Source organism: Perna viridis, chromosome 2 (assembly GCF_037379345.1).
Source record: "Perna viridis isolate PV_CMFRI_1.1 ecotype Kerala chromosome 2, ASM3737934v1, whole genome shotgun sequence".
Lineage (NCBI taxonomy): Eukaryota > Metazoa > Mollusca > Bivalvia > Mytilida > Mytilidae > Perna > Perna viridis.
This window is the reverse complement of record NC_142446.1, coordinates 38621489-38648591: the sequence shown is the minus strand read 5'-3', so window position 1 is coordinate 38648591 and position 27103 is coordinate 38621489. Positions and strand designations below refer to the sequence as shown.

Below are 27103 nucleotides of genomic sequence, written 5' to 3'. Positions count from 1 at the left end.
AGTACTGAAATTACGAGTGCAAGAAGTCGTTAATAATATTAGCGACTTGTGAAACTCATATTTTAGGCATTCATAATTTAAAAAATAATTATTTACCCAAAATATCTGAATAATTCAGGCGTGTGAAGTTTTATAGGATTACAATTACTATAAAATCGTAGAACGTGGAATTTACAGAATTTCAGAATTTCTTCCATATCACCCGTTATTGTCTTATTTTTTTAGAATACCGTAGTTTAGACAAGTTTTTGTGTGGTACAGTAGATTTGTATAGTGTCTAAGCCTTCAAATCGGCCAGGTAATTAATATTTTTTCCAAGTAAAGTTGGTGCAAAAATTACCACCCCTACCCATGAAAAATACCTCAATATGAACCAAAATGTTAATTTTTAACATATAAACGGCGTACACTGGGCATGTTGCGGGCGATTGCCTTCATTATTACTCGACGCATCCAACATATTTGCTAATTTCAGGAGCGTAAGCGACAATAATGTGTTTTTTTTTCATAAAAAGGGAAAATTCCGGAATTTCATTTTTCTTCCATTTCACCGTTAATTGGTGTATTTTTTTCGAAAGAGCTTTTGTATATTAAAATACAACAACATAGTGTAGTAGCTTTGTAATGAGTCCAATATATGTAAGTACTTGAACTTTTCCAAGTCAAGTTAGTGCAAAATTGCACTACCCATGATAAAAATACCTTAATACGGCCAATCGCCTTTGCTTATTAGAAAACTAAGTTGCTAAATAAATATGTTTAGATATGCAAAGGTATGTGTGAAGTACGATACTTAAAAAAAATTGCACAAAACAGGTTTTAAAATGAAAGAAAATATGAAATTAAAAAAAAGAAACCTTTACTATCTTTAGATATGTTGAATACGTCGATAATTAAAACACTAATACCCTGCATGTCTTTTTAACATCGATTATATGCAAAACATAACATTTTGGTTCATGTTGAGGTATGTTTTTCATGGGTAGGGGGTACTTCTTGCACTAACATGACTTGGAAAAATTCAAATATTTATCACATGGACTCACAAGAAAGCTACTAAACTATATAGTAGTATTTATTTACAAAAGCTTTTTTGCAGTACGGTATTTAAAAAAAATATGCCAATTAAAAGTGAAATGGAAGAAAAATGAAATTGCGAAAATTCCTCTTTTTACGAAAAACACATTGTCGCCTTGAAACTAAAATTATACGCTCATGAAATGAGCGGTGACGTTGGATATATCAATGATGAAAACAATAGCACCCAGCATGCCTATTTTCCACTGTTAATAAACTTAAAACTAACATTTTGGTTCATGTTGAGGTGTTTTTTTCATGGGTAGGGGTGGTAATTTCTCATCTTATTTGACTTGGAAAAATTTAATTATTAATTACTTGGGCTCATTTGAAAGCTTAGGCACTATATACATGCACTGTACCACACAAACACTTGTATAAAGAAATTCTGTAAATTCCCCCTTTCTTGATTTTATAGTAAATGCAAACCTATAAAGAAATTCAAACGCCTGAATTGATCAGATATGTTGAGTTAATCATTATCATAATAATGAATGCCTAAAATATGAGTTTCATATTGTCGGTATGCTGTGAATGGGAATCATGTTTGATAACTGAGACCAGTTTTCTAGGGGCAGGGGTAAGATTTTTAACATTTTTTGAAAATTCTTTCTTGAAAATCAGTTTTGGAGGTTTATTGATGAAAACATTTTCTAATATTACAAATTCATTGTCTAATATTCAATATCATACATTTTGTAATATTACAAATTGACTTTGTAATATTAGAAAATGTATTTGTAATATTAGAAAATCAGTTGCATTTTTTTAATATTACAAAATGATTTTCTAATATTAAAAAAGCGTCATTGAATACGACAAATTCATTTTCTAATATTAGAAAATTAATTTCTAATATTCAAAAATAGTTTTTTTAATATTAGAAATAAATTTTTAATATTAAAAATGATTTGTAATATTAGAAAATGAATTTGTAATGTTAAAAAATCATTTTTTAATATTAGAAAATGCTCATTTTTGTCCACTTTGGCTTGCCATAAGGGTGACTGGACATACTACCCAAGTGTATTTCGTTCAGCATTTTTCTAATCGGCGTTGTGACGTCTATTTTGCCTTTTACGGGCTGATTTGAAGTTTACACGATCGAAAAGTTCCGGGGTCACACGTCATCGTGAAATTTTTGTCCACATCACGTAAAGAAGAATTTAGAGATCGACATAACGTGAAGATGAAACGACCTCACGTTATAAGAAAACCACTGCACGTAAAGATAAATCCACATGACGTAAATATATGTTGACATAACGTAATCATAAAACGACAGAACGTAAAGACGAAATGACTGTGCACGTTAAGACGAAATGGCGGAACGTAAACACAAAACGACATAATGTAAAGATGTTCCTACATAACGTAAATACAAAATGACCACATGTAATTATAAAACCACAGAAAGTAATATAAAATTGAAAAGACGTAAACAAATGTGTATCTCATCAGACAGTTTAGGCGTTCCATACGTTCACGCCTCGCACCAGCTGGGGTCTAGAGTTGTCTCCCGTAAGATGTTGACAAAAAGGATGTTTACTTGGATTAGCACACCCGGAAAACAGGTACACCGCATATGTAAGTGTTTGATCGTAGTAAGAAGAAAACAATAGACATTTCCTAGGGGGATGAGCTGGAGTTAACACTAGGAATATCGTATTGTCGATTGGTCAGGGTACATGCGCTCAACGTTACAATATTTTGGGAATACTATCCATGTGTAGAAAAAAAAACATTGATGGTATTCCCTCAATATTTATTGATAAAACGTTGGGTGCCTGTTGTCAGGGTGTTTGAAGACGTCTTAATCAGGTTGGAATTAATACATTTGGATGTATAGTTTGTCACCCAACATCCAGCATTCCTCGAGTAATTTGGTGTTAACAAGTTTCTAGGTCTATAGTACTTGTATTTGAGGAAATAATTAATCTTATATTACAGGAAACAAGATTATTGAATACATACATGCAACTGGGTATTTTCTATTTATAATACAAATGGAACATTACTTGGATCATTGCATTGGTCATTATAAGCAATAAACTCACTGCACTTTATTGGTAGGGTCATACCAGGTTAGTAAATAGCTTGGTAGCTAGCTCTAGCAGAATTTGCTGCAGTATGAGATCTGAGCTACCTAGATAATCTTAAATCTCAGTTTGATAAAAAGTGGACCCTGCAACCTTTCTAACATTTATTTGAACATTGAACAAACAACCCAATAATCATAGCAACTATATAAGAAAATAATGGCAGTGAGAGGAAATTCAAAATTTCATCACATTTTAAATAAGTTATTAAGATGCTGAACTCATAACACCATATATAGGTTTATGAGAGTTGTGTGGTTAGTTAGCTACATAAAATATTTCAGGTTAACAGTTTTCTTTAATAAAAATAACCTTGGGTATTGGAAAAATTTACTTAAAAATGAGGTTAGGTTCTTTATTGAATGGATATGAGTATTACCTCAAGGTATGTACTATATTACTGGAGGCTAAGCAATATGTTGGTATTTAGGGTTAATTAATTTACTGTTTCAGATTCCCTTGGTACCACTCAAGTAATGTTAATGTAGAAGGGCATTGTTTATCGTTTTCTTTCACACTGTATAGGATTTTAACATTGTTCAAGGATAAATCCCAAGAACATCTGAAGTTTGATTAGCCAATTAGAAGGGGAGGCAAAATTGAATTATGAATATGGCTATATTTACCTGTTCAACAGTTAAAACTGTTGACTGTATAGGCCTTTTGGAGTAATTAGTTAAAATATTACTATTGGCATAGCCAGGGCCAAATCAATTCAGAAGTCTTTCAAAGCAAATGAAGGGGGAGGGATTTAAGTTGGTTTTTATTGCAAGTTATTGAAGCTTTGGCTTCTTGAAATACATAGTAGCTATGCTACTGGTTATACTGGATTTACTATAGAAAATACTGAAGTATAATAAAACTTAAAGATCAATGGCACTACTTCAAATAAAGTATAGGTATATTTACATGTTATTTTTAAAACCTGTCCTTTACCTGTGACTAAAGATAAGCTTTTCTTTTTCAGGAAAATTATCAAAGATAGACATTAGCTTTATAAGATGGCTGCAGACTGTGGCTGGTTTTGGAGCATTTTATGGGCAATTATTCTACTAGTATTTGGTTGGCCAATAGGACTTATATGTGCTATATTTTACTGTCTTCTTAGTCCATGTGGTGCTTGTTGTCGTGGATGCACTGAACTTATTAACTTGTTAGAAAGAGGAGTAAAGTTACCATTGACTTGCTCACAGAATATGGTCCATGGAAAATCCATGTGTTAATAGGACAAATCTGAATCATAGAGTATGGGGGAAGAGAAGTTCCAGGTCTTTCTACATGATATCCATAGGAAATCAAATACTACCGGTCGTCTTTTTCAATAGTTTTATGTATGACATGTATTGTGTATTACTTGCCATTTTAATGGTAATGAGCAAAGTCTCAAACTCCATTGATATTTTCATGTTTTATAAATAAACATGTCTTTAATACATCTAACTTAAGGTTTTCTGCCTTTTTCATATAAGCAAATTCAGCGGTAAATATTGAACAGCACTATTTGGGAACAGTAAAAAGTATTGTTATGACTACAAAAAACCATGATTTTGACTGCCTCAATCAGTATGTTATGGTCCTTCGCAAATCACTGCACAAAGTGGCACACAAGGTATTTAACACTTATGACAGCATTCTCCTGCGCAGAGTTATCAGCCCCCTCTATTTTTAGTGGAGTTTGAGTTGCTCATTTGTTTTTGTTGCTTTGTGTGTATGGTTTCAGTTACTTTATGTTCTTTCTTGTGTAAGTGTGTTTTCTATGTCTGGTCTTTGTACCTGGATTACATTTCTTTGATTACTGCTATAACCTTGGTTCCCTCGATAACTCTTCCATACTTAATGTTTACCAGTCATCCAACAATGATGGCTGAGCAAGCTGGACAGAAAGGTTTTGTGCTCATTTAAAAGCAATGAAATAAAAGCCTAGATCAGTTATTAATGATGAAAGGTGTCTAACAGACTTCAAAAGTACCAGACAGGCCAAAGATTCCTCTGCGCAGACTTTTAAAGGTTGTTGGAATTATTCACAGTGTAAATCAAGGGACAGACTAAAGAGAAAACAAAAAAACACACACAGGAAGCAAGCACATAATGTGATTTTATGAAAAATTAGGAATTTCTCAAATACTTACATTTGGATCCTTCTATTAAATTTCACCTTTGAGCATGCTAGTTTCATTCAAAAAGTGAATGAGCTTGTGGTTAGATGAAAGTTTTCTAACAGACTTAGTCATATAATAAAACAATTGAAAACTTTGGATGATTTCAGTTAATATTGCGATTTATCAATCCTTGGGATCTATAACCACCTTGGCCGTTGGCCTCAGTAAGTATTTGATCTCTCTGATTGATAAATCATGATATCAACCTCATCCAAAGTCAATATCTGTATAATGTATCTCCTTGAATAAACCTGACAAATAAGTGAGCTCAAAGTTCATAACATTAATGTTACTAGTATCCTTTTGACCAACAGTAGTTATTGCTCAAAAGTGACACAATATGGCATCTTTATAAAAGAATAGCTTAAACAGACATTTACTTGTATTGAGCTAATCTATACATTATAAAATGCCAAGTAACATAACTGAAAAACTACCAGTAGGCAAATTATGACAGGTTTAAGAAAAGTAACAGACAATAGTGATTTAATAGCATCAATCAGAAAAATTAACAATTAACTTGTTAACTACACGTATATAAGGATTGTGGCATTAATTGAGACTTTTAAGTGTCAAAACTGACATTTCTGCAATTGAATTTGGAAAATGATTCCAAATGAACCTGTTAAAATTTAAGAAATACCTTTGCCAAGTATCACATAACTTCATGACAGAGGCAATAAATAACATTTCACAGGATAATGTTTATGTTTTATTGCTGTGGTCAATACTGTTGATAAAATTTTGATGTCTGAAGCAAAACTGAACAGAAAACTTAGCATTTCCAACATATACAAGTTGAATAGTATTGAGTACCTATAAAAAACAAAGTCTGACATAAAATTACATGTTGTATAATGCTCAATTAATAGTGTCCAGTATTACAATAAAATAAACAACTACTTATTTACAAAGATAAAAATTTGACCATATATAAACTAAGTACATGTGTGACTATCGGAAAGTCATGCTACCATGCAGTGGTCAATTTCACAAAAAATTATACTTGTGTGAAATAAGTTGTAAGTTATGATGTCACAATATTCTGATCTATTATGACGTCAGACCTTACAACCAATTTTTATACTTATGATATTTTGTGAAAAGGATTGCAGGTTTTAAGGATACCCTTGAGTAACTACAGAAAATAATTTAAAAAAATACAAGTTAGCATGACAGTACAGAGACTAAATCATTTGAAGGCATTTTTTCTGTAGCTTGTAGAAAGTTCCTATTATGACAACATAATTGCTAGCAGACGTCATGACGTGTCCCTATGTACTTAAAAAAAGAGATCACAATTCTACATTAAATGTAAATGCTTCAAATTAAGAGAAAAGTACAAAATACAATTTTGTCAGAAAAATTTCATGTGACATCTTACATATAGTATGAATAAGTTTGGAGACATGCAAAAAAAAATTGGGAAAGTGCAAGATTCTTTTATATATAAGTCCTGTTGTAATACATCATACTCATCAAGGAAAGATAAAGAAAACATGAACAAATGAAGTCATCAACAAAGTAACTTGCATCTTTCTAATGAAGGTACAATGAAACATTCTACAAAGACACTTACAACTAAATATATATGTAAAGCATAATATAGATCATATTAAAAAAAAAAAAAACAACCACAAAACAAAACATCTGGGTCTAAAACAAAGTATCTTCCTGTACACATTTTTTCCATATTTAAAGTCCAATAATAGAGAAAAAAAGGGAACACAATGAAAAAAGAAGTTTCTTTTATGAAAACAAAGCATTGTACAAAATATGATAATAATTTAGAAAAAACAATATATGCTTATATTGATTTTCTACCAATGTATGGACATCCGAAAACCACAATCTATACATCATAAGATGTGTGTTAGAAAATGGAATATACTTGAAAATTTAAAAAAAAAAATTGTATTATGTTCATGTTGAATCACATTTAACATTATTCCTTGTTACATTCAACTAAATAGTGGAAAGTAGGGATCATCAATAATATACACCCGTCCCATCCAATCAAAGCTAAATGATAAAATGATGGTTATTATGGTATACATGTATGTGAAAGTATTTTTTAATATCTACTACACATTAATTATCACATACATGGCATTTAATAAATCACTTAATATGTTAATTTAGCATAAACTATTCATACAAATCTACATTTGTACATACTTCAGTGCACATTCCATGTACCAGGTATCCTGTAGTGTATTATTAAAGTTTAAATACTTTCCACCTTTTTTTTGTTAGGATTTCTCAATATATCACTATTTAAAATTTTTGGTAAAAAATATGAAGTACATTTGTACTTAAAAACTATAAAATAATAAAATCAAAAATGTTATTTCCTGGTTGATGTTTTAAAACAATAGGCAACAATTTAAAGTAAATGTTTAACAAAGCTATCATTTCAGTGGCTATTTTTTTTTTTAAATGTTTGCCTATGTTTAAAAACTCTTTAACACCAAGACTGTATTTATCTAGAGAAGAATTAAATCAGCATTACAATACAATGCAGAATGCTTAAGATTTCATAAAAAAATGCCAAAAAACAAATAAAACACAACAACTGCAGTAATGAGATACAAATGTACCTTCATTATGCTGAAAGGTTAGGCTGCGAATTTCTTTGGTTTAAAATATTCACCTGACATTAGTGACCAACAAATCCAATATAGTTTCTAGAAATAATCATAAAAAGTACAGGTAATGATGTACATGTATAAACTTCTCTATCATTTTCATCTATGGTAATGTTTTATCCAGCATTGTTGATTAACTTAATTCTAACTAAATTCAAAGCTGTTCTATATGCCTCATTTACAACATGAATACATGAAATAAAACACTTGTAAAATCATATCCACAGTGAGAGACAGACAAAGGGAGAATAGAATGAATTAAAATAGAGAGAAAACAAAGATATAAACATTGCTGCCATTTAGTCTGTCCTCGTTGATAAAACAACATGAATATAAAGTCAGCTGTCCATTTTCAGTTTCACATAGCTATGCCTCTCCTGGTCATTTGGTTGTTAAATTTAATGTCTGTTCTTCTATTCATAGCTGAAGTTCTTCTTTCTTCTCTGAAAATAAAAAAAAAAATAAAGATAATAAATTTCTTCCCACATAATGTAGAGGGTATGGAGTTGCAGTAATAGATCATGGTTTTGTATACCAGTTTGTTGTATTAAAAACAACGGGCTCCCCTGGTTGAATTCCGTCTTTCAAGGGCAATCAATTTAACAAGCAGTTGTCCAACAATTTTGACTTTGGTAGGACTTATCATAAGGATCATTTCAGCAATTGAAAGTTTCTATCTATCATAGTTTTCAAGATATTAGCTGAAAACTGTAAAAAAAACCTGTCATTTTTCCTCTTTTAAGGGCAATAACTCTTATAAGGAGTCAGCTGACAATTTTTATGCCTGAAGACTTTTGTAATCCTAAAAATAAGGATCATTTCAGCTATGGAAAGAATTTGGCTAAACCTAATGGTTTTGGAGATATATGTGAAAAACTACTGTGGAACCCCATACTGAAGCTGCATACAAAATATCTAGTGGCCATAATTTACAGAGATGATTTAGCAAAGTCTATAAACAAAGCAGAAATGGGCAAAATTGGAAGTAAAAAAAGCAGAAAAAAATCATGTCTGAATTAGTTGCTGAGAAAAATGTTATGAAAATATTTTCCCTATCCGCCAAACAGATATTCATCATTCGATAAGCCTATTTACACAAGTGGAACCTGGCCAAAAACTGTACAATATTGATTAATAATACATTTTAAATCTAACATAAAAAAACAAACAAATAGCAATTCAAACCACTAATTTTCATCTAATATCTCTATGGTAAACAAATGATGTTCAAGCTAACATACTGCTAACAACATAAAAGTTTAAACAAATCAGAAACAATGTTATATAGAAAACTCCATGAAATTTCTTACCTTAACATTTCATTAGAGTGTTAATTCCACTAAAACAACCAGTAAACAAGTTTTTCAATAAACAGTGGTAATTTACCTTCAAATACTTACTGTTTCCCCTAAAAAAGTACTTTAAAAAAAACAGAATGCTCCTATTATTATATTTTAGACCAGGATTTTTAGTTTCCAAATAATGTTCAATTACTCTAACCACAATTGTTTTTTGTCATCACATAGAGAATTTATTTTTATTTTCTTATGTCAATGTGATGTCATCAAATTTTTTATTGCCATCACTTGGCATCCATCGTTGTCGTCGTTAACAATTTTTCAAAACTCTTCTCCTCTGACATCACTTGACCAATTGGAACCAAACTTGGTATGAATGTTCCTTGAGGTATCCTGCATAGAACATATGTGGGGATTTTAGTTTCGTCGAAAAATATGGCAGCTGTTATTAAAAATAGAATATAGGTGTCAGACAATAGTTTTTCACATATATCTCAAATACCGTTAAGTTTAGCCAAATTCTGACATGGGGTAAAAGTGATTAGCATGATGAGATCTATCTGTGGCCAAATTTTCATTTTGATATGTTAAGCCATGTTGGAGTCATTGCGCTTTTTTGACATTTTTTTTTTTGCTATTTTGAATGTTATTTCTTTCAAAAATCTTTTCCTCTGACACCACCTGACCAATTGGAACCAAACTTGGTATGAATGTTCCTTGGGGTATCTTGTATAGAACAGGGGTGGAGATTTTTTATCCTTCGCAAAATATGGCTGCTGTTACTAAGAATGGAACAAAGGGGTCAGACAACAGTTTTCCCACATATCTCAAAAACTGATAGGTTTAGCAAAATCATTTCTATAGCTGAAATGACCCTTATTATAAGACCTTCAAAAGTCGTCAGGTGACTCCTCTAAGAGTTATTGCCCTTGGAAAATGAAAAATGACAGCTTTTTTTTTTTTTTTTTTTTTTTACAGTTTTCAGCCACTATCTTCGTAACTATAAATCACTGAAATGATCCTTATGATAGTCCTACCAAAGTTTTCTTGGGTCAAAATTGATGGACAACTCCTTGTTATATTCATTGCCCTTGAAAGACAAACTATAACCAGGTGAGCGATTCAGGCTCCAGGGAGCCTCTAGTTTTATTTACTGTTACTTGTTTAAATTTTCCAGTAAATATTCCAGTAATTGCATTCCTTTTAAAATGCATTGAATGTGATGATTTAGGAACTGATAACACACTTGATAAAGATGAACCCAGCATAATCAAGGAGTGGAAATGAAAATTGTGAAAGCATTTGTTCATCTTGTTGGACAAACCAATATCAACTGATTCTCCACAATAGTCTAATTTCATATTAGCATGTATTCACTTTCCGTGATGGTTTCAATAAATACTGAAGCAATAAGCAGCCAAATGATAAGTATTTTTGGGTTTAATAAGAATTTGCTACTCCTAAAACTAGTTCTATATTCACAAATTAACATGATCTAGGAAATGACTTCCAAGAAAGTAAAAATGCACCTACCTAGCTTGTGTTTTTGAAGATATAGCACTATTATTAGCATAGGTTTCGTTGAGAGACTTTAGTTTGCCTTTGTGTGACTTCCATGTCATTGGTTTAGACAGACTGGCTTTTAAATCAAATGATGGTTTCTTCACTGATCGACTTCCATCAACTGTAGTGTTTAGACTGCCCGTAAATTTAAATGGAGTCACTAAAACAGAAAAAGAACCATAAAGCATCCTGTTGATAAATATTTCTGACAATCTGAAGGTTACAAGTAGTTGTCAACAGGAAACTAGTGTTGAAACAAAATATTCAAACTTCTGTATCCTATGATTCTGGACAAGTGACTTAGATATTGTTTGTCAATATTTGACTAAAACTTTAGGGAGGCATTACTTGAACCTGCTGTCCAATATCATAGATATGAACACACCATTTAATTTTCTGGATATTAAAGTTAAAGTGTTTTTCAATAATCATGATGATCTAAACTAGGTATTCACCAATTGATTTTCTCTGAACCATAGATCCAGTTGACTTTCTAGGATTGGTTTTTGGTGTTTTCATATCAGTGTTAGATGGAGTTTTCATTCCACCAAAGTTCAAGTTTATCTTATCTGTTGATGTCACTGTTGGCTTGAATGCTGAACCACTGTTTCTAGGTGACTTTCTTGTCTGAGTGAAGTTTAAGTTCATTTGATTGGTTGTAAACACTTTTGGTTGGAAACGATCTTTTCCTGGGGACTTGGTTGGCATTCCTGTCTTTGATTTTCTTGGCTTTAATGATAAAATATAAATTATTTCTGGTGAAGGAAGATGCTCTATTCAGTTTGTCTTTGTGCACATCACAATCAAAGTATCTAATATATTTTAATGGAACAGCCCTTATGAGGACCACAGATTTTTGCTCCATTATTGATTCATGGATTGTTACAAATAATATACCAGACAAACCAGTACAAATGAATGTTTGTTGATGGAAAGCAACCCTATTGTTCAAATCATGTGATAAAGATACTTAATCAGATGTTGTTAACACTTGCTAAAAAGTCTTGACCTCATGAATTTTAATAAAGAGCAGCGTTTTAAGTGCATGATAGGCTCGCTGCCGTTTTAACTTGTCCTTATGCTTTTAATAAGTTTATATGATCAACTAGAAATACTGTGAGCCCTGTCAAATACCTCCCCCCATAAAAAAGTAAATAAAAAATGCACAAAAAATTTGGCACTATCAAGGCTACCTCAAGTTTAACTAAGTTTGTTGTCTTGATTTTTCACCTATACATTTCTATCTTGTTCAAAACACACTTTTCTGACAAGGTTACCAAGTACCTTTCATATTTATTAGTCGATCATCATAATAAATGGTCTGTTTTCAATTATTTTTCAACTAATAAAATTTCCTTGGCCATTTCCACCTTTTTTTGAAGAGTAAAATTTCGTAACATGGACACGTCAAATTTGACACTTATACAAATTGGAAGGGAGCTTACTTCAATAGATATGAACAATTCACCAAGTTTCATTAAAGTTAGTGAAAGTGTTTTTGAGTTATTGTCTGTAAACATGAAATTCCCCCTTTTTTATGTAAAAAAATTCATAACACAGAACCAAAAATCTGAAATTTATAAAAATCGAAAGGAAACTTATGTCAATAGATATGAACAATACACCAATGTTCATAAAAGTTGGTGAAAGAGTTTTTGAGTTATTGTCCGAAAACTTGAAAATCTGCCTTTTTTTAAGGAAAAAAACCCATAACACGAAAAATCAGAAATTTATAAAAATTAAAAGAGAGCTTACATCAATAGATATGAACAATTCACCAAAGTTTCATAAAAGCGATTTTGAGTTATTGTCCAAAGTGTGGACGACGGACAGATGGATGGACAATGGTATACCAAAAATATGTCCCGTCTTAGACGGTACATAAAAAGAATCGTAACTTAAAACTCCAGATTTGAAATAGTGGAAATCCTCTAAAACACAGAAAAAAAATCATCTCTAATTATACATGTAATTGATCTCAAACTACCTTATTTTCTTTGGCAGGTGTTTTATGACTTTGTAACCTTTTGATAGCCTCTTTGGTCTGTTCAACCAACATTCTTGCTTTTTTGACACTCATATTTGTTTCTTCTCTGTGCTTCCTCTTCTTTTCCAAATAAACATCAATGGAATCAAACTTTTCAAATTCTTTCTGGTGAATCTTGGTCCAATCTTTGTTCCCTTAAAAAAATACTTACCCTTTTAAAAGAAAATTTTACACAAGGCCAAACAAATTTAATTACTTGTTTCTCAGGCCAAATACAAGTCTTACATAAGTGCCTGCCGATTATGAAGCTTACGTCCTATTTGAATTAGCAACAACAAAAATGGCATGAAGATCCCACAAAATTTAGACAGCTTCATTATGAGAGAAGCTCTCTCTTATAGTGAACCAGCTACCCATATTTTACAGGCTATATGCATCATTTTCTATCTGATTTTTAAGCTCTTGTAGTTACCTTAAATGGAAGGAGAAAGGTTTCAGTTGTAGGTAAATTGCCAGATAACTTTCCAATATCTCAGAGTGTGAAATTTGTGGCAAACTTTATACATTGTCTGTGAAAATTATACTAGGCCTTTGCTGCTTTTCATAAAATTTTACTGAATTCAAAGTGAGCTACCATTTCTAATGGCTATGTACAAATGATTTTAGGTTGTCATGCTGCTGACATACAAGCATTGAAAAAAAACCCTGCATTGTAACAATGTTAAAAATTTGAGATTTTTTAATAAAACCAGGCCCAGTTGAGAACATTTATTAAAACTTCAATTCATTTCCTGCTCAGGTAGAGAAAAAAAAAGCTTCAAAGTTCCTAAATCGCTATTTACAATAACATGTAAGTTGTTAAGTGTATTAAAATCTTGATAAAATCTTTTTTGCAAATTCATTTTTGGTAAAATAACATTTTACAAAAGCTTAACATCAAGAACAGTTAATTTTCAAATTGACTTACAGAGATTTCTAAAAAATAAAATAAGATAAATATAAAAGATGAACATACCTGGTGTAATTGGCTTTTTCTGCTCTTGTCTTTTCTTCTCAAGAAAAGCAGCAAACCTTGGAATTTGGGTGCTGTTAGTAACCTTTTCCTTCTTATCCATGGTCTGGGCTATGTAACAAGAATGAAACATGTTCAATGTTGAAGAACACAAATAATGTTAAATACCAATATGTCCCTTCACGAAATTTGGATATATATTACAAAATAATTACATTTACAGTGCATATAATTAAATCACACTAATATACACTTTATACATGATGTTTCAAGAGCCTATGAAACACAATTCTAGCTATTTATATACATGAACAAAGATTGTGTTGATCTAAGTCACAATTGTGGATTTTTTATTTGTTCTAGGGACAATGAAAAAAAAATACAGATGGAGATTTTCTTGGGGCCTATGTTTTGTATATTAAAACTTGCTGAGGTTTGTCAGCAATGGGAATCTCCTCCATCACATCTGGTCAGAGTTAATTGACCATAAAGGATTTTGCAAATTCATGACTTAAGCCAATCAAAGGTGACCAGGTGACCCTGACTCACAATTCATTTAATTAGTCATCCCTTCCAATAAATTTTCATGGGAGGTGTCAATCAGATGAAAATACAGTTTAACTTCTGGGACAAGAAGAAATGGCCAGTTTATACAGGTGGCTGGTTTTGTGTAAAATAGCAATGCACTCTAAGAATTGTCTCCATTTATGTGTTTTAAGACCCTACACTTTGTCAGTTTGCTGGTGGAGACATGTTTGATGCCAATTCAAAACTTTGAGCCTTTTTAATTACATTTTAAACCTTGCATTATTTGTAAATGGTTATATAAAACTCAAATGGAACTGTTGAAAAATAATGTTCACAGTTTAGAAAGAATGTGTGATTTAGTGAACTAACTTTCAACAAAGTTTAATCATTTCATCTCTTGATTGTTTGGCCTGGGTGCAGATCACATCAACTGGCAGTTAAAGATTGCACTATTAAATGACCCCAATTGCCTGATGTGTGTACACACCAATTAACATCCATCCAGAGACAAAAGGTGATGTCTGGATTAAATTTAAACAACTGTCCACTTCAATTAGCATCTGTCCACTGATAAAACGCAATTGGCTGGTGAATAAATTATTACCGGTAATTACTTAATCATTTACTGTTTTGCTGACACATTTATGACAGGTGAACTATAACTGGATGACTGGAATTGAGAGGTTGTTTTTATTTGAATTATATAATCATACTTTGAAAAAAATGGCTGATGTATGGTTTTGGGGGATGGCCGGTCTATTGAAGACAAAACACAATGGCTTTATGGTATATCGGCCGGGACTTTTGAAAATGGCCAGTTTGAAGGGAAGTACAGTTTTTTGGTGGGCAGGTTTAGAGAAGTTTCACTGTATATTACTGAGTTTGAACCAATCAAAACTCACATCTTTGGTCAAAGGTAAATACAATCACAACCATGTGCATGTGGCTACATACAAGCTTCACAGACATGTTAAACCATATGTTACATTCAAAAACATATTTACCATATAAAGGAATACATTAAATCCAAATCACAATGATTATCCCATCAGCCATGATCAGGAAGAGTCTTAACCACTTTGAAATTCAAGAATGGATAAAAGAAAATGGAAGATTTTTGTTTACACTTTTCTAATGGCCATGTGACTATCAGAAAATGAATAGAAAGGGGATTCCACAAATCTAAATAAGGAAATACTGAAGGCATATGTTTGTCCTCTATTGCCAAGTTGTTTGCTGTGCTTGTGGCATGATACTTGGTACTTAATATCACCCTAATGTCAATGTTGGTCATTAATGTGTCTTTCGTGTCGTTATTTGGCTTTTTACTTTATTTTGAAGGAATGTCATCGTTCTGTTACCATGGATTTTATTACTTTTTTTGTTGGGGCCTTTCAGAGCTTACTTAAAGGGGTGTTTACACTTATTGAAGACCTTTTGGTGATCTCTGTACTCAGTAAGTATATAGGGGTTATACAATGGTGCATTTGTTGCATTTCACCATATCTGTTCCTTTCTCTATGTGACCAAAACTAAGTCATAATATTCAGATTCAGGAGTCTAAGAAAACAAGAGCGAACAAAAAAGAACACAATTAATTGGCCATTGTAGTTTGCTAGAAATTTTATCCCTTGAATAAAGAGATTGTTGAAAACATATTTGTGATAAATTTAATAAGACCACAAAGGATGGTCATGTTTTAAAATCAGGGACTATATGAATATAGTAATATAAGTAAGTCCCTGATAAAATAAAACACCTACTTCTGGAGTAGTATTATGAAAAGTGACTAATGGTTTTAAATCCTCGCGAAGACTTTCAAGAGCTAAAACCTGCTTTATACATGCAGCAATAGTGAATATGGGGTACATGTATGTCATGAATGAAGGTTATTTTGAGGAATTTATGAAGATAACTCATCAGTGGACTAACTGTTATATTAAAAAAAAAAATTATACTTTTTTTTTTGGCACCCATTTCTGAAAATTGGTGACAAAAATTAGCAGCTGGCAATTTTTCTAGCAACAGAATTTTAGAATCCAGAGTAGCCCCTAATATAAGACACACTCACAATTACTGGACTACTTTTAATGGTTGTATATTTTGCATTTTAGAAATAAATAAATTAAAAGTAACCAAAACCGTGCTCGTCACCATGAAAGGTCTGATAGAATAAGAGAGCCTGTGTCAAATGTAAAATATAAGAATTGAATGTTTCATTTTTTTTGTTCAATCCAGATGTAAAAGCGTTGACTGGTCTCCCATTTTTTACAAGAGGTATGAGCATGAATTACTGAAAATGTGTTACAGTCAATGCTTTTACACACTGATCAAACATAAAAAATAAAACATTCAATTCTTCAATAAAACATTCATCCTCTCTATAGACATAAAACTAACACACAGCAACCTGAACTTCAACTGAGAGTATGGACCATGAACTGAGTGTAAGACATGTGGATAAACAGGAACCAGTAGACCATGTGATACATCCATCAAAAAGATGTGCAAATAAAAGTAAATGAATACCTTTTTCTTGCACCTTTTTATCCAAAGCCTTGATTAAATTTTGTTTCATCTCCTCTTTAGAATTCTCTGTATCCATGGCATTGACCAAATCTTGTACTCCTGGACTTAGAGATGCTTTCTTGTCCTGTTTCCTGACCTTTTCTACACTAAACGTTGACCTCCTTGATGATGACCTTGGAGATGGCTCACTTGGTAACTCAGATTTTTCAAATGACATTCTAGTTGTTTTGGCAGGCTTTTCTATTGTATCAGTTGTCTAGAAGAGAGACACATGAATTGCAAACAATGATGTCATAATGTAATATCTCCTTATTAACATAGAATTTTTGTGTGGAAGAATAGCAGACAGTATTTTTATCATTCAACGAATGCATATTATTTCAATCAAGTTGTACATTAGAATTTGTTTGCATTTGTCACTTAACTGAGTGCAGATTTAAAAAAACTATTTTTGTAAATGTAGATTTTTTTTACAGCAGGGTTTTAAAACAAGAGTTGTAACAAGAATTTGATACTTGCACTATTTTTAACAGATAAATTGGTTAATACTTTGAGATATCATACTTGACTTACCTCAGATGCTTTTCTTTTCTGTCCACTGCCAACTGGTGTGTTGACTAAATTTTTGTTCCTAATTGCTAGTGGTGTATATTTTGTGTCTTTTGATGTAAACGATGGCTTAAATGAAGGTGTTTTGGGCTTCTGGTCAAACTTCATAATTCCTGGTGTTTTTTTAACATCTGGTGTTTTGGACTTAAGATCCTTTTTTAGAGACCCTGGTGTTGTCTTTACTTCTGGTGTTTTTGCATTTTCCATTATTCTTGGTGTAGTTTTTACTGTTGGACTTTTCTTGGTAACTGTCATGACTGTAGGAATTTTCTTTTGTTCAACTTTAGAGTTGTTCTTCTGTTTTGTAGGAGTTGGTCCTTGCTTTGGTGATTTTTGGACACTTGGGCTGTTAGAATTCTCCACTGATTTCTCCTGCAAGACCTTTGGAAAGGAGACAGTAAAAAGTGAATATCATTTAGATATTACACTGGTAGTTTTCTTCTACTTTGTAAAAATGGTGATTAACTTTTAACAAGATATATGAAGAATAACTGATAGCAGTCATTTAGTTAAGTCTGTTTACAAACAGGCATTGTCTTTATGTTCGTTTTAAGTGTTGTTCATGGACCTCTAACCCTAAGTGGTAAGTAGGTCCAGATATTGCAGGATTTAAATTCTTAAGGTTAACTGAAATAGTTATCTTTATTTATACTGATATTGTTCAATTTGATCAGTCAAATGCATTGACTGTATATTTACAAGTTCACTAACTGAATATAACTTTTCTGTTGTGATGTCTTGAACCTTACATTATTTTGAAGTTGCCAGGACACTGCTCGCTGCGGATAAAAAAAAAAGAGTAGTTTTCCTTGCTTAAAATGTCATTTTTCGAATAAAATTTTGTTGACGTATTAAGACAATAACAGTGCACTGACTTAACAAATACTTTGATATATGAATTCAGCTCAAACAGGTGAATATGCTCAGCACAGCTTCACATAAGCCTGCAGTTCTAAGCCTCATCAGTAAATCAGTTTTATGTCAAGTCAGTGCACTGTTTTTGTCTATCAATGTAACCAAACCCCTCTTTTCACTATATATTTGCTTCTGTTTTGACAGGTGTTTGGTTCAAAATACATTATATTATAGATATGTCTGGTTTAAACAGGTTTCAATGTATTTTTGGTCAAAACCTGATTTTAATGTCTACATAGTGCAATTACCAACCTATTATGTAAAAAAAGAAGTGAATTTGTATGAATGCAAATGCAAAAAATTTTGGGTACAAGACTGCATTACAAACCTGTGTTTTTCCTTTACCCTTGGCTGTATGCCTTGACTTAACTTTCCTTCTTCCCTTGAGACCTTTTGTTTCTAGGCATTTTTCATCTTTTGCATGGTCTTGATTTTCAGCCTGTGAAAATGTCATTAATTAGTTTGTTCCAAAAATAAAGACATATACATACAAGTTACGGATATAAGATTGAGCATTAAACTTAAAATGGGTAGATTTCACAAAAATATTGATTTTGTAAAATTGGTCGTAAGCAACCTTTACAAAAAAACATAACAGTGTGATTTCACTTAAATTAAATTCTATTGCTACCACATTTTTCTCTCTAAAATTGACAACGGGTATTTGCCAGACTGGCAAGTATGACACAAGTTGCAAATACAAATGTATTACTATTGGTCAGTTCAATCTTGTTTCCCTATGATACTTGAAAAAACTTTTAACCAAGTACACCAACACTAAAAATATACCAAATAAAATGACTTCTTCTGTGACTGGGATTTAAGGGGGTCATGCACCATTTGTCCCATTATAGAAGTCAATTTTTTTATAGGGAATGGTAAGGAATGGCCCATTTAAATTCTGAAGATCAATGAATATGGCCCATCCTCAAAATTTTAATTCCAATCACTGCTTATTATATAGAAAGCAGTGATTTATCGAATGTTCCCAGTGAAAAAATTTGGACAATTCACAGGGTGAAATAAATTTGCTAATTTCACTCTCGAACTTTCCTGCCAAAATGCCACAAATATCAATCCTCAATTAACAAACTTTGAAGCTAATGTTGAAGATGGCAACAAATAATAGAGAAAATCTATATAATAAAAAAGACTTGTTATCGTAGAATAATCAAAATATAATCATACCATGAACACAGAGATTTAACTAGTTAAATCTAGGCATTCTTCATCACTCATGTTCATATTTAGGTTATTCACTTTTTCCAGTTAGCTATCTTATTTCAAGCAGTTTAAACTATAATTTTATCTTTATGAGCAGATAAGGAAACTCCAAAATTACCAATTTAAAAAGAACCAATAGAAACATTGAGTAGGACAGCTACATTTAAATAGTATTCAGTGTTTTCAAGCTGGCAGCTGGTAAAATCAGCCACCTATCGCTGAGTTTTTTTCGGGCTATGAGATATGAATGGACATCATAAGATGTCTGGTTTACATGTAAGTTTCACAGCATTAGATAAAAACCCACATGTTCTGTCTCTTTTTCATCTTCAGTGGTCTTAACATTTACTGCATTTGTGTTGCTGTTCTCTTTATTCTCTTTTTGATTATATTCTATCAGTGCTGTCTTCAATCTATCAAACTGAAAAACAGACAACAAAAGTCCTACAAAATCATAGAATCTATTACACTGCAGTACAAAACAATTAATGTTCTTTTAGAGTAGATACTGCTGATATGAAACATGCAGAACTTCTGATAATCTGGGTAACATTAAACACTGTTTTTTTTTCACATGTTGTCCATTGTCTAATATTATCATGATGGCCGATGCATTAATTAATATGAAAATTATATTAATATAAATTCTAAAAATTGCAAAAAATTACTGTTAAATTGGAAAAAAAAAACAGCCCAATCTTGATAATAAAAACAAAACTGTCTGACTGATATTGAATTTTGACACTTTTGCTTACAGTGACAAGCCTCAGAGATTCATTGATTGTGTCTGTACATACATTCATACATTTAAGAAAGAGAACATTTTAACAATCAAACATATCCTGCTTTTGTACTACCGATAGTCTGACAGACAGAGCTGAATTTTTATTGTGCTAGCCCACAGAAGCAACAGCCTACAGGGAGGTATGGCATGCCACTCAGACATGACTTTGTCATTCTGACTCCTAGCCAACCAGTTGTCACTTATATGCAGCATTCTTCACAAAATAGCGTGAACTACCAATTTTAGAGCAATTTCCTTTAAAATCACATGGAAACTTCACTTTCAAATTTCTTTATAATAACTGAAATAAGTCTTTATGACATATTAACATTGATATTAGCAGAAATTTTTATTTTTATGAACAGGTTGCCATGGAAACCAACATTTAATGTTAATCATAACTACCATAAAGTAAAATTTGCTGTTTTCAATGGATTCATTACCATGGAAACCATTAATGCAAACTTTATAAATTTAAGCTCTGGATAGTTTGACAACTTCATAATAATAATACAGATTTTATATGTAGTTGCATGATACTCACATCCACATTTTACATCTTAGGATATTATAAGTGTCTACAATGATTAAAAAAAAAACAAAAAAACTAGCTATTTTTTCATTTTCAAAATTCTGTTTTATACAATTTTCAATACCAAACAGTACAAAAATACATCCATGGATATGTGAATACTTTCACAAGTGGATAGAACTGCACTTGCATAAACAATTACTAAAAACTGAAGATGTGTTATCTTTTTATTTTGAGAAATTTTTAGAGAGGTGCTATGATTTCACAAAGAAAGAAAATACATGTAGTTTGTAAGACAACCTCTATCATCTATAGGATACATGTATGTGGACTAGTGCATAAGGGTCATATTTTAAGCAAATTATTTTAATTGCTTAAAATTTGCATAAAAGAAGGGACTAGCAGTTTGGTTTAAAAATAAAAATGTGTGTATATATATTGTCTAAATAATAGATAACTTTCAGGGATTTGCTGTGACATGTTTCCAAGATATTCAATTTTAAGTACCCAAAAAATGGGCAAATTTGCATAAAAAGGGTGGACAGTAGAAAAAATCTACTTTTTCAAAGTTGTCCTGTGTTTTCAACATATGACTGTTTTGTAAATAAGTATGTCCAGCTAAAAGGGAAATTTCTGACATTCGATATGATAAATAGAACATATATATATTGAATTCAATTTGCCTTTCTTAATGCTAAATGTTTCTAGTGATGGGGAGTGTAATCAGGGCAAATTTCATCTCAGTACCTTTATAAATATGGCCAATAGAAAAAAAAGATTAATCTTTTTCCTGTTGTTTCACTTTAATTTTATTGCTTTAACAAGTAATTTTCATTACATAAAAAAAGGTGAGAATAAAATAAATTTATGCCAAAAAAAAACCCCATAATTTTAAATAAGGATAAAATTTTCCAAAACAAAGCTGTCCCATACGTAATACCTATTATACCTAAACCCAAACAAAAGGAGATAACTCAATGGGATTGCATCAGCCAAGAAGAATGGAACCATATTTCTGAGAAAGGTAATTTATTTTAAACTTAATAAATTTTTTATAGTCCATAATTGTCATCAATAAATGTCCCATACATACAGCCATCTTGTTTACTACTATAATATAACAAGGAGCACATGGGTTTTTCAGCATTCCACATGTGTAGCACCATCTGACCTTCAAATGTTCACATGAATCAGTACCACAATTACATCTTTATCTTTGAATAATTAGATGAAGTATGTACATATTAAAATGTAAAGCATGAACATTTTTTGGTATTTTTAAGAAGTTGAAAAAATCTATTAAGAAGAAAAATGTTGCTTCTCTTGAGGAATATCCTCCAACCACCAATACACATGCATAGCAAGACAAAAATATCACTTCCAAAGTAAATTTTAAGTTCAGAAAAATTAATGTCAACTTGTCCCATACATAAGATTTTATCTTGATTTGTAAAAGGCTATTTTGAGAAAAAATTTTTGTCATATATAGGTAAAATTTGAAATTGAACAGTTCCATGTAGTATTGGTTACCCATGTATTACTCAGAAATTTTCTACCAAAAAAAAACAAAAAATGGAGTAAACTACCCAAGAACAAACCCACCCACCCAAAAAATATTTAAAAAATTCAACTTTCAGAACATATTTTATCAGATTCTTAGCCTAAATGCATCATTTTATTCAAGTATTTTTATAATGTAAAAGTGTAAAATTAGTTGTAAGTTATGACGTCATAGTAAATAAAAGTATTGTGACATCATAACTTTGACTAATTTTACTCTTACGATTTTTTGTGAAAAAGGCCAAATAAATATGTGAAGAAATACAGAGACAAAATAAAATCAGATCCCAAATGTAAACAAAAGTTTGAAAATATAAAGAGTAATGAAAGGCTGAAATAAAAAGCATTAAGAGATGCACAAAAGCAAAAACTGACAAAAAACTCCAGGAAAAAATAAAATCTAAAGAAAGAAATAGAAAAAGAATCTATAGACAAAAACTCTTAGCTAAAAACAGTGACTCAAAAGATGAAAACAATCAACATGATCTAAATGCTTTAAATGAAACTAGTAACAATGAAAACAAGAGCTTGACATTCAGGACAACTGAATGGAGAAATAAATCATCTGCCCAAAAAAACAGATTTGGAAGCAAACTTTTAGAAATGTATCAATTGGATGTCTAAAACTCATTTAAATAAATAGTTATTTCAGTAAGAACAATTATATGCAGTGTTCTAGTTAGGATTTGAAAATAGAGGGGCACAGGGAAGAGGGCACTTTATTGTGTAGCATTTTTTTTTCAACAAAAAAGGGACATTGATTTTGTATGTTTGTGTTAAGTCAGTAATTTGTATTCTTATTGCTAACCTGCCAACTTTTGAAAATGAAGGTTGCATCATAATTTGCAAACTGAGTAAATTTAACTGCATGATTAATATATGCATGACACCCTTGTTGTATTGAAAGACCTTTCTCAGATGACCAAGTGCTTTCTGAAATTTAACACATATATATAGAGGTGATTAAGCTGAAACTGTATTAAAGTAGCCTTCAGATCCTCTACGAAAGAGTTAGGAAATCAGTTTTAATTTGATCAAGTGTTGTGTGAACAAGATTTGTCACTATTCTTGTAGTGAGGCAGCAAGTCAACTATTATGACACCACCATTTATGATTATTTATTTTCTATCATTTTTTATTGCATACTTTTTATCAAATGGTACCCTTCCTTATACATGTACACATGACCATCAGCTATTTTTGATAAAACAGTGTTAGTTAATGCACTTTTCTCACTTATATCCAAAAGCTTACCTATGGGACAAATTTGTACTTTGTATTGTTAAAATTTAAATGTGACTTAAATAGGAGTTATTTAATACTATTTTTGAAGTTTTTAATTTTAATTTTACAATTTGAGAAAGCAATGAAGTAATTTTCGCACATTTACATAATTAATTGTTTTATTTTTCAAATAATAACCAAATGCTTACTTCTTGAAGTTTCATTGTGATTATTTTTGGAATAAGTATGAATTCTCCTTAAACTATCAATATCATGTGTGTAAAACCTTGGAAAAACTTTAAAGTTATTTTGATCATGACATTTTTATCAATTTTGAATTTAGATGAAATTTTTTAATAGGTTTAGAATAATATCTCATACTTTTAACGGATTATAGTGGTTATGAAAAAAGAAAAAAAAAATTTACAACAAAAGATAACTTTTGCTTGCATTATTACTTGCTTTCTGTACAAACACATATTGGACTATCCTATCATCATTTAGTATGCCTCCTAAAGGTTTTTGTTAAGTGTTTTTAGCATTTCTTGGATACATGTCCCATATATACAGATTTTTATACCATGTTCTGAATATGTTAAAAATTTTAATACTGTTAAAATAAATTTATCTTTTCTTGTTCAAATTGTAATGTGTGTCTGGTCATCAAATGGACTTCAATTAATTCTAACAAAGTACTGGGCAGTTAGGAAGTATTAATCATCGATTTCATTCATTTTACGATTCTATGATTATATTTTCACATGTGCTAATGGTCTGAGCCGCTGTTTTATTGGCCAAAGGCTTGGATTAAAGTTGCACAAATTAACCATCAAGCCAACTTCATGTTGAGTAATCGTATAACTGGTGTAGATTTAGGCAATTGGATTGAGAATTTTCCGAAGTCAGGGACCTGGGAGCTCTTGTCCCTGAGAACCCTGCACCCCACGAAGTTTCATAACAATCCTGCAAGCTTCTTAGAAAATAGTTTGGACAGATGTGAACCTAAATTTATTATACCCCTGCAAACAAAGTTTTTGAGGGTATAACAAATTAATTGTGTGTTTCTGGTTTCCTGACCTAACATGTACCTCCATTTCCAATGTCGACAGAAAAAGCACCAGGAATTTTGTTGTTGTTTTTGTTTAAAATTCTTTGTTTAAAAACAATTAAAGAAGTTTTTTTCCTTTCTACCTACATGTACATGCACCCTACCTTATTCTTTGTTAGGTGAAACATGAAACACACAATTAATTCATTTTGGCCTTAGTTAGTGAGGTGATTCATGAGCTTTGTTTACTTTTAGCACCCTACATGTACTGAGAAAACTCACAGGGTTTGGATAGCCAGTGAGCAACATGTACATTTTATAGTTGTATAAAATTGGCATAGCTGCACTTGGGTCTCACAGTCAGGGCCTAATCTTGAAGGAGAAATGAGCAATAACTTCTCCTTGTTTATGCTCACGTCTCCCATTTGTTTGTAACATATTATATAGACAAAAAATGTTATTAAACTTCTCCACGTCATCACTTTTTAGATTAGGCCCTGTACAGCATCATGGTAGTTTTCTAGACTGAGGAAAAACAGGCCTCTGGAAAGCAGATATTTATTATAGTTGGTACATCTACTCTTTGTTAGTAATAACTTTTTTTTCTAATGCAGCACTGGGATTGACACTGATTAACAGTAGTTCGGTAGTCTTGTGCCACCCTAATTTTGGAGGACTACTTTTCATGGTAGTCCAATCAGCTATCTAAATTTTGTCTTATTTTTCATAAGATCTAAGAACAGAACTGTTATAACCGTCTGAGGACTACCTGTTTTACCTCTAAGTAGTCCTGTTCACCAGCAATAAATGAAGTTAAAGTCCAACCCCTCACTGGCCTCAGTTCATGTTTGCTTAAAAAATTCTTTTCCCCACAATAGTTATCACATATTACTTTGAATTTTATAATACTTATTAAATAAAAGACAAAATACTGATTTACAAGATTATATCCTTCTAAAGAAGGCGACATTTATGTCTCTCATAAGATACAGCCTTACAGTTACAGCCGATACAGCCTTACAGATGTAATACATTCCACATAACCACACGACCTCAAAATTATTGTAGTAATTTAAACAGAGACTGTTCTCTATAATAATGAACCCATATTTTCCGGATATATTCATGCAGTGTGAGTGGAACAAAAATGAGGGAGCCCCTGGGACGGGATGGTAAAATACTTTAACTTAACCGTCGGCATTGCACTGCCGCAGGACAACTTATCATTACCTTCATGTTAGCTTTAATGCCAACACTTTTAGCAAGTTTTTGCATTTCACTGTACTTCAACTCGTGTATTTTTTCAATGTCTAGATCCATCTTTTTGTGTGATTAGTGTTTTTGCGTGCGAAGACCAGCTGCCGTCAGAAAAACAAATTCGAATTATGTGTCATGGGTTCTGATTGGCCAAAACTTTCTGTCAACTCGGTACATCGCACAATAGTACCTTTCAATGTTTGTCCCTTTACCTTATATTTTTTTACTTCTTAAAATGTTCAACCATATTTAGAATTATGGAAGAAAACATTGAAATTCAAGGGCTTGTTTAAGAACACTTTTTAAATCAAGCTAATCCTACTTTAAAATGCTATAAGGATTTTATTTTACGGCCTGATAGTTCACACACACACACACACACATAAAAGATTGTTTTAATTAATGTACTTGTAATTAAGTTGATTTCTCTATGTACAATGCCATCGTCAGCAAATAATCTGAGTCAATCATGTTTTAGATATTAAAGTAAATCATCTAAATTAGGAAAAGAATAGACCAAGGACAATGCCCTGTGATATACTTAATTCCCAGCAGATATTACTGATGGAACTGCTGATGGATTGCCATTTATAACTATGTACAATCTAGCTGTGCTCTATCAAATGTTTTTAAAATACTTTTTGTCATGACACGGGTTGTGTCCTTATTGTATGACTTGCGGTGTACCGTGATTCCCAAACCCGCATGTGAAGAATTGAGATGTATATTACATACGACGAGGACATAACTTTTAGTAGGTTTAAACTGGCCTGGAGCTGGTATGTCAGTGAGAACTGCTATTAGTCCTTGTTTGTTCATTTGTGTAACGTATAATCAGTTTCTTTATTTCTGTTTTAACAAGGAACTCAGACCTTTTTCAACTGATATTTAGGTATGTTTAATTGTATGATTTTTTTTCCACAATGGCCAGATATAAAAGAGGGAAGATTGTGATCACGACAATTAAAGTGCTTTAACCCTGCCACATTTATGTTCCCGACAATATCTTGGTTTATTGTCTGGTTCATGCGATTAAAACATAACAGTTAA

The 27103-nt window shown here is 31.6% G+C and overlaps 2 protein-coding genes and 1 long non-coding RNA gene across 6 annotated transcripts in view; 2 read left to right on the top strand and 1 right to left on the bottom strand.

Moving 5' to 3' along the window:
* Nucleotides 1-2116: 2116 nt before the first annotated feature.
* Nucleotides 2117-4609, top strand: LOC148624962 (uncharacterized). The gene is made up of 2 exons (XR_015919814.1): nucleotides 2117-2664; nucleotides 4144-4609. It is a non-coding gene; the product is annotated as an uncharacterized LOC148624962 (long non-coding RNA).
* A 636-nt stretch (nucleotides 4610-5245) lies between these two features.
* On the bottom strand, nucleotides 5246-26186 carry LOC148624961 (uncharacterized). Of its 4 annotated transcripts, none has more exons than XM_088568124.1 (11): nucleotides 26027-26186; nucleotides 19956-20069; nucleotides 18753-18863; nucleotides 17474-17890; nucleotides 16901-17156; nucleotides 13847-13954; nucleotides 12832-13025; nucleotides 11300-11573; nucleotides 10815-11004; nucleotides 9370-9402; nucleotides 5246-8426 (listed from the first exon to the last, which is right to left on the bottom strand). In XM_088568124.1, exons 1-10 carry the CDS (start codon nucleotides 26114-26116, stop codon nucleotides 9372-9374), a joined length of 1785 nt encoding a protein of 594 aa, XP_088424250.1. In that variant the 5' UTR covers nucleotides 26117-26186; the 3' UTR covers nucleotides 5246-8426; nucleotides 9370-9371. The 4 variants fall into 4 exon arrangements, with proteins under 4 accessions (XP_088424250.1, XP_088424249.1, XP_088424251.1 ...); XM_088568123.1 differs by having other exon boundaries at nucleotides 9384-9402; XM_088568125.1 differs by lacking the exon at nucleotides 9370-9402 and adding an exon at nucleotides 9294-9322.
* The window catches only part of LOC148624959 (neuroglobin-like), a 29011-nt gene continuing 23848 nt past the window's right edge, over nucleotides 21941-27103 (top strand). The window contains exon 1 of the mRNA XM_088568127.1: nucleotides 21941-21988. The gene's annotated coding sequence lies outside the window, so the exon portion shown is untranslated. The remainder of the gene's footprint in view (nucleotides 21989-27103) is intronic.

What these genes read in the sequence shown, in the direction of transcription:
- LOC148624961 (XM_088568122.1), bottom strand. Translation starts at nt 26,116, where the DNA reads ATGGATCTAGACATTGAAAAAATACACGAGTTGAAGTACAGTGAAATG. An exon ending in ATGAAAAAGAGACAGAACAT is followed by an intron (nt 18,864 to 19,955) that starts GTGGGTTTTTAT and finishes ACATTTTCACAG; the next exon opens with GCTGAAAATCAAGACCATGC. An exon ending in TAAAAAGGTGCAAGAAAAAG is followed by an intron (nt 13,955 to 16,900) that starts GTATTCATTTAC and finishes CTTGTTACATAG; the next exon opens with CCCAGACCATGGATAAGAAG.